At 37.1% G+C, this 13,026-nt stretch overlaps 1 protein-coding gene across 1 annotated transcript in view; it reads left to right on the forward strand.

Moving 5' to 3' along the window:
- Window positions 1–2,091, forward strand: part of FHL5 (four and a half LIM domains 5) — a 31,953-nt gene extending 29,862 nt beyond the window's left edge. Inside the window, exon 7 of the mRNA XM_024552249.4 lies at window positions 1,528–2,091. Coding sequence (XP_024408017.1) covers window positions 1,528–1,691 — 164 coding nt within the window. The 3' untranslated portion in view covers window positions 1,692–2,091. The remainder of the gene's footprint in view (window positions 1–1,527) is intronic.
- Window positions 2,092–13,026: the final 10,935 nt, after the last annotated feature.

Genomic DNA, 13,026 nt, shown 5'->3' on the forward strand with positions numbered 1-13,026 from the left:
ATTACAAACATCATATGTTGTGCCGGACCTTTCTTAAATTCCTGCTACCAGATGCTTCAGTTTTTCTCCCTCTTTGTAAAATTCTAGAATTGTTTTTAAATTTATCACTTGTAAAGGATTACTAATAAACTCAAGAAAAACTCATGAACATCAAAATGCTAGATGTGTAATCACTAATTTTATGAACATATGAACAGATAATTTACATATATAGAGAACATTACTCTTGTAGTTAACTTATGAATGTTTTGAATAACATTAAAAGAGTTAATTGGTTTTTTATTGATTTATTAGAAAGTGATGATAGCATCATAAATAGCAAGCTATAAATTTAATCAAAGAAAGCAGAGAAATTTGATATAAATATATCTATGACCTAGTAAATTATATATAAAGACATCAAATAATGTTTCTAGGATGGAAACAAAAATTCATTATAATAAATTAAGGAGAGTTTATCTGAAATAGAATGCTTATTCACTCTTTCTGCTTCACCATCCCAAACGGAATATTTGGAAATCCTATGTAAATCGGCACATGAATTATTTTAACTTCACTCCATGGGTGACAAGAGGGTTTTCTCTAAGGCCACTTAAAGAAAACTTGGCAAATAAGTAAAGACCCCAACACAAACTTAGGTCACCCCAACCCCTTCCCAGTTCCTAGACATTTCTGCTTTTCTGCAGCTCCTCACGATCAGTTCCTTGAACTGTAGCCTGAATTCATGTGAAGGATATAGAGATAGTGTCTCACTAAGACTCAGATTCTACCTTTCCCAGAAACACTGCGGCTCAAGTGAGGCCAAAGTGGTGGAGGCTGACAAAGCACTTCGTGGAAACTGATCACTGGACCGCCAGGTCTCACAGTGATCAGATCCACAGACCTTTGCCGCAAGCCCGGGCCAGAGTTGTCTCTGGGCAAGGTGATAAGGTCAGGTTAGGCTACCTATGTGATCATCTGGATGAAATTGTCTCTCTGGGGCTTTTGGGAATTGTGTTCCAAACCACACTATGACCATGGGACTTTGTCCTAAGTAAAATTTAAATGTGGAAAAAAAAGGGAGGGAAGAAAAGTAAATGTCATCAAAACATTAGATGTGAGGCCAGGAAGTACACATTTATTTTGCTTTACCCTAATGCTGCCTCTCAGGAACCAGAGCACAAAGGAAGAAAGGACAAAGATATCTGTACTTCAGCATCTCTTCCCACTGCTCTGCACTGCACTGCCTTATCCCTCTTAGCAGTCCTTATCTGTTTCCGAAAACATGTGTTTTTTATATCCAAATTCTACCTACTTGTGTAATTATGGAAAAATTTCACTGGGACTCAGACTGGATCTCAATGGTGGGACTTGCTTATGGGTGACATTCCCAGATGGACACAAAGTCACGGGGGCAGCATTCTTTTTGTTGGTCACTTGCCTCAATGTAGTCCTGCTGTATATCCAGTTCCTAAAAGAGTTCCTGATAGAATGCTCAATCTATTCGCTGTAAAAAAAGATTATTCTTTTCTTCCGATTCCTTTACAGGTCTCAAGGGTGCCAAGTTCATCTGCTTTCAGGACCGCCAGTGGCACAGCGAGTGCTTTAACTGCGGGAGGTGCTCAGTCTCCTTGGTGGGGGAAGGCTTCCTGACCCAGAACAAGGAGATCTTCTGCCGCAAATGTGGCTCTGGGGTGGAGACTGACATCTAGAAGGAGACGGTCCTTCCCTACCTAAAATCCACCTCGCTTTTGTTCTCACTAAACCCAGAAGTTGGTTGAAGTCATATTTCTGACTTAAGTTTTAGAAAATATTAATGTAGAGTTCATAACAGAAGGGTTTGGCAAACGTTCTGATTGAACTGTATTATAAGAGCACAAAAAAGCACCCTTTAACAGAAAGGAATATATACTAATTCACGAAGGCACCTCTCCTTGCAAAATACTGCACTCTGCTGTTGGAAACATAAGAAATTATCTCTTTATTATAATCAGGTATATGACCTATACGAAGAAGTCGTGGCTGTTATTACTGAAGGCAGATGTTTCTCAAAGGTGCAGAGTAGAAACGAAATTAAGAGATCAAATTAAAAGGCATAGGTCTGCATTCCTACCAAGCCAGTTTTCCATAAGGTGACATGAACAGAAGGGCCTCAGTGATCAGGGAAAACTGAGAAGCAGTCATCACATGTAAGAATTCTGTCATTTTATCTTTCTTTTATTACTCACACATACTGACTCGGAACACCCAAACTGCAATTGGCCCTGGGGCGCACTGCTTCCCCAGCTGGGTGGTTCCCGTGTTTGATCAATGGAATCTGAGATTGTAGGCGCTGTGGCTCTCGTGTGCGACAGAGACACAGCGGGTCCTCCCTACCTGCGGATAGTCAAAACACACGTTTCAACACGTTTTGTATTAAATATGTTTTCTAAGTCCACATGATTTTTCTAAAGACATCCTTCCATGAAAGAAAATGTCTATTCTTTCAAATGAGCTAACCAGGATAATCATTGTCCCCAAAGGCAAACCTTTAAAGTAAATAGATCATTAAATCATCACTTGTGGAAATGAGTTTCAGGGAAGAGATTGAGTGTTGGAAGAGGACTTTCATCCAGATATCTAAAGGCATAATAGAATGCATAATTAGCTCTGAGCCTCATGCATTCTGACTCCTAAAATTACGTCGATGATTAATGGAAGACCATATAATTGGGCTTTAAAGACAGCTAGTAATAATAAGAACTGAAAACGAATAATTCACAGCTGGTGATTCAGGGCCCAGAAAGCAGCAGAGTAGAGCTACATGGGCTATGAGCGAGCCCTCCCACCTTCCCTCCACGCCTGCACCACCTGCACCGCCCTCCCCACCATGCCGACTGTGCCCCAGAGGTGCACTTGCAACCCAAAGCGGCCATTCTACAAATAAGTCCATTTTATTGGTCATAAGGGAAATAATAGCTTTAGCAAAAAGTCTAGCTGCCCGTGGACAATATTTTTCACATTGTTTGGGGCAAATGGGAAGCAACCTCTGCTCCCTTTTTAAGTCCACTTGAGAGGGTAGAGGGAGGTCAGGAGAAGAAACAAAGACATAACATTTTTATGTATCTACTCTCAGATTATAACATAGCATTAAAGTTTCTGATTGAAATCTAATTATATGTTGTGGCTGATTACCATGATTAAAATAGCATCACAGTGGATCCAATTAAAATTGTTATGGAAACACAATTTTTAAAATAGTTTAAAATGCAAGGACATTTGGAGATGCTAACAATGTACAGATATTATTAATAAAAGGTCAGGCTACATAGGTTATTTGAAAATAGTAATTGTCTTTCTTTTTTTTTTGTATTAACAATGCCAAGATCTTTTTTTCACATTCACTTTATAAAATGTAGGAACAACTATCAATTTTTTTCCTGATTTGTTTGAAATTTCACATAACAAGGAACTAAATATGCCAATTTTTCTATGACCTAGAAAATAATACATTACATATTTAGAAAGCCAAGTCATTCTAAGATACACAACACGTAACATTGTATCAGTTAACCAATTATATATAAACATATAAAATGTAATGTTTTCTTAGTTAAATAATCGGTGGCACTTTGCTGCATGTAGGGGGCGTGATCAGGCTTGAGTGGTAGTTGTGCTGAAATGAGGGGAGGGGTGGCCAGGCTTTGGAAATGTGGGTATGTCAGATAAAGAGATCCTTTCCCACAGCTTATAAAAAGTGTCACAGACCTTATACTGTAATTGATTTTGGGTCAGTCAAGGAAAAAGCTCTCTAACGGACCCATTTAAAGATGGAATTGATGGCCTCGAGAAGCAGGGGCTCCCACAGTTTCAAAGAGCGACATCTGCACAGGCAGGAAGCAGAAGCAAGTCCTGTGCTAAACACAGCCAGGTGGACTGGGCACAACAGAAACTGCCCGAAGAGCGAGGAGAAATGTGATTGCTAAAAGAGAAAGGGTCAGATGGAAGGAGAGTGTTAACGCTCCTTTAAGTTTTATAAAAGGTTTATATCTGACACAGAAAATTACCAACTATTCCTAAGTAGAGGAGAAAAAGCAACACAACAGAGTTGAGAAAGATCCTGCTAAAGATTCTGTGCGGCCTAGAACTGAAGAGGCCGAGGTCCAGAGTCTAGGCCTCCTCATGCGTGCGGTTAGCGATGATACAAGTGAAAAGAGAAAGATAGTAAGTGTCAATAAGTAATAATAAGAACTATATCTGCAAGACAACAAATCAAAATACTTCTTGTTGTCATGTCGTGATTAGAGATGACAAAAATGCAGAAAGGAATTTCTGCTTCCATGCTAACAGGTAGGGCGCCCAAGGGCTCAGTTTGCACTTCACCAATGGACTGTAAAACAGTCCAGACCCATTGGTGAAATGACGTGTGACAACGCTACCGTCATGAGTTCAAAACTTACATAGTCAATATAACTATACGAAAAAAACCCTTCTGTTGTATGCTGTACCGAGAATGAAAAATCAACCCAAAAATATGTCTGATGTTAGTGACACCATTTTTTAACTTAAGTAACATGTACTTTTTAATCTACCTGGCATATTAATAATCATATTTTAAATTAAAAATGATTGTTATAGTATATTTTAGATATATTTAATTGAGCACACAAATTATTCTCAAATGCATTTATAGATAGATATTTATTATTGCAATAATATAGTTTTTACTTCATTTACAAATCATGGTTTTCAAACATTTTTATGCTAAATAAATTTGCATAGTACATATTTCTAATATTATTTTTAGTTCTTTAGTTTTTACATTAACTGTGTAGTGAACAGAATAGATATGAATAACTTTGCAGTGTTTCTACTTCTTACACAGGGAGCACAATAACTTTTATCTTCTTGTCTTGTCCATTTTTACAGCACCCAAATTAACCATCTGTTCAGGTACATTTCAAGGCATTAATTAAAAAAATGACATGACTGAATTCTGTCTGACCCAAACATTAATGTCTTTCCTGTGAACCACATCTGTGCTCTTTCTTGCAGGGATCAACTTTTCTAAATATCCTAAACTAAGAATTATTTTACTTCTAATTATTATTTTTATGATTCTAAATATATTGTATCACAAGTAATTCACTTCAATTGAATTTTCCAGTTTTGACTGAGAAAGCCTGCTAATTCCTTATTATTTCTACATTGGAGGAACTGTTAAAAGTCTTTTTACTTTATCTAAAGCAAAATTTGTCTTTGTAACACAAGCCTTCATGAAATTTAGCTAATCTACACTAGTTAGGTTCTCTCCAGAGTTGCATTAGACAGTGAATCCATTGAATGTCAGAACTTGTCTCACAAAGAAATACTTGGAAGAATATATCTCACCAAACATTTCTAGTTCATTTAAAAAATCACATGGCTTTGAAGTGTAATGAAATTCTAATGGGTACTCAAATGGTAAACTTCATGCCTTGGAATTCTGTTTCTTCAATGAGGGAGTCAGAAAATCAATAGAAATTATACTTGCTAAGATATTACTTTGTCCTGAACACCTTCCCCCAGAAGCATCAGGCTTTTAGATCATTATTCTGCCAGAAACATTTCAAGAGCTGGCTGGGACCCCTGTAAAGAAATGTTTGAGGAACTATGAGATCGTCTTTCCAGGGAGAGAAAAGGAGCTCTATCAAGACTTGGGGAAAATGTCATAAGATAGATCGATCGTACAACTTCCCCAAAGTTACTGTATGTGGATTTTGTTATCCCAACATGATAAAGCAAGGATACCAGGAGTCTGCATGTGAAACATCCAATTGAAGACAAGAAACGAGTCCATCCACTCAGTCATTCATGTGTCTTCTAGATGTTCCTAATAAGGCGTCATCCTGAGAGAATTAGAGAAGTTCTTTTTCAGAATTATGAACAGTCAGAATTTTCCCAGATTTGGCTTTAGGACCAGATATCCTATTAAAAATGGGATTGGGGGAAACATTTCTCATTTGGGAATCAAAAAAGACAAGAAAGAAACAAAAGATTCAGGCTGAAATATGAGCTTATAAAAGAAAGAACAGGATTTATGTGTACTTGGAATGGCTGGATTATATTTCTCTGTGGTTGAGAAGGGGAACAGCTCACTGTGATAGAGTTATGACCCATGTCACAAAGGAGCAGAGAGTATTTGGGTCAAATATTTTCCCACGAATGGTAATAAACTTACAAAGTAGATGTCCATAAAGGGTTCTTTGAATGAGAAACATTAATGAGCTCAACAGACATCCCTTCAATGACTCAAACGGTGACATTAAATACTATTCCCATCACACACAGAAACAAAAATCAAGTTTGATATTTATGAAAGTTCACACACTGAATTCCACAGGCTTATTCTTTCTTTATACAAATGACAGACTATCCCTGATTTGTCCCTGTAGCATCATTTATGAAGCTATTTATCAAGAATTCCAACCCAAGCTCTCAAACAAGAAATAATTGAGGGAGGATGGATAAAGAAAAGGGGAAGAAAAAAGAGCAGTGAATTTAAAAAACTGACATTCATGATAAAAATAGAAAATAAAATTGATTTTTAAAAACATTTTTCCCTATGAAGTAAAAAAAAAATTCAAAACTACAAGTTTACTCAAAGGAAGCAAAATAAATGGACAAAAGAAAAAATTTTGATAAAATTCTGGATTTAAGAATTACAATTTGGCATCTGTCACCTGAAGGGAAATGAATTTTTAGATGCCGCCAATGGACATGTAGTCACCAAAGTCCATACTCTTCAACATCTAGGCCTCTGTGGGGTATTTGGCTATTGTTGGCTGTCCCTTGTTTTTTCAAAATCTGATCGTAATCACTTCATTGTGCTTATGTATATCAAATTATGTTGTATACCTTAAATATATATAACTTATTTTTAAAAATAAAACAATTTTAAAATTAAAAATAAAGTGCTCACAGGTGGTTTCTATCAGGTGGTGTTCAGAACAGTGTTAAAGACAAGTCCTCTCAAATAGTAAATAATGTCCAATATTTTTCTTATGTTTATAAAATTTTTTACATTCAGTACCTTTGTCTCATTATTTTCACACACTGCTGGGTAAAGAAAAGTATTTCTGCAAGGCAATTTGAGAGCCTGAAATTTTTCATACACTTGGACCAAGAAATTCCAATTTCTAAGAACTTAAAGTGGGAAAATTACTGGTGAGCTATACAAATATTTCAGTACTGGAATATTTATTGCAGTAGCGTTAAAAAAAAAAAGCCCCTAACAAGAAACCAAATCAAAGTTTCAAAATAAAAGAGAATAAATTAATTCTATTACCTTTTTATAGTGGAATATTCTAAAAGCAGCCATTTAAAAAATTTAAGACTATTTAGTGACATAAAAATATATAAATGACATAACATTGAGTGGAAATATAACATTGTAAAACAACATGTATGATATTATCCAATGTGGCTAAATTTATTAGTGTATTAAAGAAAACTGCAAAAAGTACAATAAAATGTTAACATTAATGAATCATTAATAACATTATAGCATAATGACAATAATATTATCAAACATTAATAAAATAATAACAATAAAACAAAAAAAGAGGTTTCTACCAATGGCATCCATAACATCAGTCTCTCTTATGTCTCCTAAAGCTCACTGGTAAACCATCTTTACATATTTCTCTGAAACAGATATTCCTAACTATTGTCCCCTCAAGCTTCTTGCTCTACATTTTTTCTGCCAGTACACTCATCTAGTTTAATGACCGCAACTGCCTTTTCTGTGTAGCTGATTCCAAATCTATGTGTCCTGCTTTAAATCCTTTTCTGAATTCCAGATTCCAGTTTCCCTTGTCCTCCGGACAGCTGCAACGCCATACACTGTGGACGGCCCGCAGCTGTAATATCCTCCTTACAATTCCACTCATCTTCTGTGTCCCCATCTCAGTTAATGCATTTTCCAAACAGAGCCTTTAGAATTTATGCCATGGGCATATAAAAAGTTGCTCAACACCATTAGTTATTAGGAAAATGCAAATTAAAACCACAAGATAGCATTTCACACCAACTCTAGTGGCTATAACATACAAGGCAGACAATAAGTAATAAGTGCTGTTAGGAATGAAAGAGTAACCCTAGCCCATTGCTGGCTTGAGGTGCCCACTTTAGAAAACAGTTTGGCAGTTTCTCAAAAAGTTAAATATAAAACAATTATGCAACATGGGATTTCTACTCCTAGATATGTATCTTTCCAAGTGAAATGAAAACATATGTCTACATATATGTTCATGTCAGCATTATTCATAATTGCCCAAAAAGAGAATGAGTATTCGATTGATGGATAGATGACAAAACTTAGTAGAGCCATACAGTGGAATAGAATTCAATCATAAAAGAATGAAGTACTGCTATGTGCCACAACATAGAAGAACTTTTAAAACATGTTAAGTGAAAAAAGCCAGAAAAGGCCACATTTACATGACATGTTCCAAAGAGGCCAATGTATAGAGATAGAAAGATTTGTGGCTTCCTGGGGATGGGGATTTATTATAAATGGGCATGAGGGATCTTCGTGGGGGAGGGGTAAAATTTTTCTAAAACTGGTTGATGGTGGTAGTTGCATGACTAGGTAAAATTACTGAAAATCATTGAATTGTATAATTAAAATTAGTGAATTATGTGATATGTAAAGTGAGTCTTAATAAAGTTGTTTTTTAAAAAATCTATCTTTGTTCTTCCCTCTGCCCAACCCCTTATATCTAAATTCTCTTATAGTGATAAAAGCCACAATTTAAAAATTTTGCCTTGCAAGTTTTTTTTTTTGATTCCCCAAAATACTATTCCTTTTACTTTTTCTGTAACTAGGATTCTTCTCTTATCTGCCTGTGAAATTTTAATCAATTAAAGTTATCTCCTGTGTGAAATCTTTACTAATATCCCTTGGAAAACATTTGATCATTTTTTCAACTTCTTTTACAATCCTATGAGCAGTTTAAACAACTGGATTTATACCAAAGTTAGGAATGGGGGACCATGTAATTAAAAGATAATGGTGGTTAGAGCCAGAAAAACTGGCCTCATTTCCCAGGTATTTCACTTCCCTGGTGTGTGACATTTGGTAGTTACTGAACTCCCTGAGCCTCGGTTTTCCAAACTTTAATAACATAAATTTCAAAAAATTGCTCTGAACACTAAATAAAAAAGCAATTTGCCCCAAATTTACCTAGAACATATCTAACTCATTAAAAAGTTAAATATCAATTACCTTCACCGTTCTTCACCGTTCAGCCCCCTCTCCACCCCTAGATCTTGCATCTCATAGTTTGTAAATCCAGTTCCTACCAAAATGTCTGGCACTTGGTAGACAACCAATAAATACTTGCTGAATTTAATTCTAGTTGTGAAAGTATCATTGCTACAATAATATTCCCCTCTGTTGAGGGGCAATAACCATGATGAATATGGACATCCCTTTTGCTATTCTCCTTGATCATGTTACATGGAGTCGCCCCTGTAAGAAGCAGCTAGACTGTAAATGAACACCTGCACCTTCAAGCATCTGCTTTGAATTTTTGAATTTTATATCACTGTTTCCTCTGTCCATAGACTCCTACACAGCGTTCTTCTCTCAACCAGCATTCATATGGTGTCCTGAGACACCTATTTTCAGGTTCTCTGGAGAAAGACTGCCTGTACTGAAGTTTTCTCTCCTTGGGCCCCCAACGTAGATTTTTGCGTGCACTCGCAGCTCTTATGTTAAGCCAGACCATCTCAAATATGTCTGCCAAACTTGAAGTCAATCTGTCTGATAAATTTTGTATCATGTACTTACAGTTAGAAATGTAATGTACTTACTCTGCTTAAACTGCAAAATGCATCCTCCCTGTCACTCAAAAAGGCAGACAATTTTCCTTTAACCTATTGCTGAGTGTATGTGTAGATTTGGGCATCTTACTTCCCCTTTTTATACCAGAACAACTTCCATGGGCTGCCTCAGCCTCCCAGGGCACAGCATGTCTCTTGTTCCTCCTTATTAAGCTTCCACATTTCTTGACAATTTTACCTCTTCTATTTCAGTGATCCCTTTCTCTTAATTTGCATTAATTCCCTCTGGATATAATTCAGACTATTCGTATAGTTACTCTGGATGGAATTCCAGAAAGTAAATATCTAGGCACATTTCTTGATCCATATTGTGTGGTTTTTAACCAGCACCCATGAATCTACTGCCTGATGCCGCTATACTAAACCCTGTGTGTGGCTTCTCAGGATGGGACAATACAAGTCTGCAGCTAGCATATGGTCAGAGATCCGTCCTGAGACTGGAGGAAATAAAGCACTCTGGTTACTGTTTAGTCTAATTCACATTCTTAGGTTTTCCATGAAATCTCTGTTTATTCCTCACAAAAAGTATATTTCTAGCTGCTGAAATGAAGCCTTGGCCAGTTTATCAGGAGAATAACATCAAAATGTACAACGATTTTGATTCCCAAATGCAAAATATGGCTCTTTAATTTGCGGTTCATTTTCTTTTTTTTAATTTGTAAAATTTATTTTTCCATTGCAGTGAGCATGCAGTATTATATTAGTTTCAGGTGTACAACACAGTGATCAGACATTCATATACCTTACGAAGTGATCATTCCTGACAACACACATTGTTACTACAATAGTATTGACTATATTCCCTATGCTGTATTTTATATCCACATGACTATTTTTATAACTGGCAATTTGTGGTTCATTTTCTAATGTGAAATAATTGTTGACAATTCGCATCTAATTACCTCCTTTGTGAATAATTGCCAGCCTTAGGGTGGGAGCAACCTCCCCTGCAGTTACAGCTGCCTCTAAGGGCAGGTGGTGCAGGTGACTCTGCCCCACCCTCTTCACAACCCCCAAGGCAGCCTCAAACCCAGGCTCACGGTTTGAGAGCTCACCAAGTCTCAGTAATGTAAGAAGTAGTACTCGTCCTTGTTTTCAACAACAATCTAATAAAGTGGTACTTCTAATTATTCCCGTTGGACTAATGAGGGAATTGAGGTTTAAAGAGGTAAAGTGATCGCTTTGACTCATTGCCATACAGGTGGGTGTGACCCCAGAGTCTAGCTGCCAGCTAAGCTAACAATACGCTGGAAGCACTGTGTCTCTTGTCCCCGCAGCAAGCCTGGTGGCATCATTTCCCATCCTTTCCCACACGCCCACTTCCTGCTGGGACCAAGCCCTGCTCTACACCTGTTGGAAGTGTTTTAAGTCTGTTTTCTCCTTTTCCCTTTTGTAGTTTAAGGCTTCATTACCTCTCACCTGGTCCATTTAGATTGCCTTCTATTAAAATATGTTTCTATGCCTCCAAGGCCTCAGATCCTTTTATCTAAACTTCACATTTCCTCCACCAGACACATATTTCTTAAGTAGTGCCTGACCAAGGCTCCATCTTACTGAGCAGCCTTTGCTGGTTCTCCATTAGGTCCCCTCCAAAATCCAGCCCCGCCCTCTCTTCCGGGTCATCTCTGTGTTCCTCCCGCACTGGAATAGATATTCATGGGAATAGTTTTGTCTGTTCTATTCGCCATCATATATGTACTGCCTAGAACAGAGCCTGGCACGGGGCAGGTGCTTAGATGAGTGTTCAGTGAAAGAATGAAGAAATCTCATGCTTTAGCAAGATCTTGTTACTCATTGCATCCAAAATAAATAAAATCCTGGATTTTTTTCTGACTTGATTCCCTTGCTTAAAATATCTACTAGAGGAGACTTCCCTACCATCTCCACCTATGCAATTTAATCTCAATAAAAATGTATCCATTACTTAAATTACAACTCATGAGTCAATTTCTCCAGCTTGAAACACCTTCCCCCTTCTCTGCACTTTGTTTATAACTCTGGTCTCGCACATTATATTTGCTTTGAATTATAGTTAATTCTCCTCTATTAGTTTATGAGAGCATTGACTCAGAAACAGGGCACTGTCTTATTCAAATTATATTTCCCATAACACTGAGTATAAAATAAGCCTAAATAAAGGCTTATTTAGTTAATTTTTTTAATTGACTTGATCCTCAGTACAAGCCACTTCTTAACTTCTTCCTCCCAATTAGTAAATACTGATACATGTGTAAACAACCACAATAGTAAAAATAATAATCACATTGAACACTAAGTGCTTTGCATAGATTTAATCCCTCCAGCAGCCCCATGAGGCAGGTTTTATCTTTTTTGATATATTTATTGATTATGCTATTACAGTTGTCCCATTTCCCCCCCTCACTCCACTCCATCCTGCCCATCCCCTCCCTCCCACATTCCCCCCCTATAGTTCATGTCCATGGGTCATACTTATAAGTTCTTTGGCTTCTACATTTCCTACACTATTCTTACCCTCCCCCTGTCTATTTTCCACCTATCATCTATGCTATTTATTCTCTGTACCTTTCCCCCCTCTCTCCCCCTTCCAATCCCCTATTGATAGCCCTCCATGTGATCTCCATTTCTGTGATTCTGTTTCTGTTCTAGTTGTTGGCTTAGTTTTCTTTTGTTTTGGTTTTAGGTGTGGTTGTTAATAACTGTGAGTTTGCTGTCATTTTTACTGTTCATATTTTTATCTTCTTTTTCTTAGATAAGTCCCTTTAACATTTCATATAATAAGGGCTTGGTGATGATGAACTCCTTTAACTTGACCTTATCTGAGAAGCACTTTATCTGCCCTTTCATTCTAAATGATAGCTTTGCTGGATACAGTAATCTTGGATGTAGGTCCTTGCCTTTCATGTCTTGGAATACTTCTTGCCAGTCCCTTCTTGCCTGTAAGGTCTCTTTTGAGAAACCAGCTGACAGTCTTATGGGAACTCCTTTGTAGGTAACCGTGTCCTTTTCTCTTGCTGCTTCTAGGATTCTCTCCTTCTGTTTCATCTTGGCTAATGTAATTTGATGTGCCTTGGTGTGTTCCTCCTTGGGTCCAGCTTCTTTGGGGCTCTCTGAGCTTCCTGGACTTCCTGGAAGTCTATTTCCTTTGCCAGACTGGGGAAGTTCTCCTTCATTATTTGTTCAAATAAGTTTTCAATTTTT

Source organism: Desmodus rotundus, chromosome 11, assembly GCF_022682495.2.
Source record: "Desmodus rotundus isolate HL8 chromosome 11, HLdesRot8A.1, whole genome shotgun sequence".
Classification (NCBI taxonomy): Eukaryota; Metazoa; Chordata; class Mammalia; order Chiroptera; family Phyllostomidae; genus Desmodus; species Desmodus rotundus.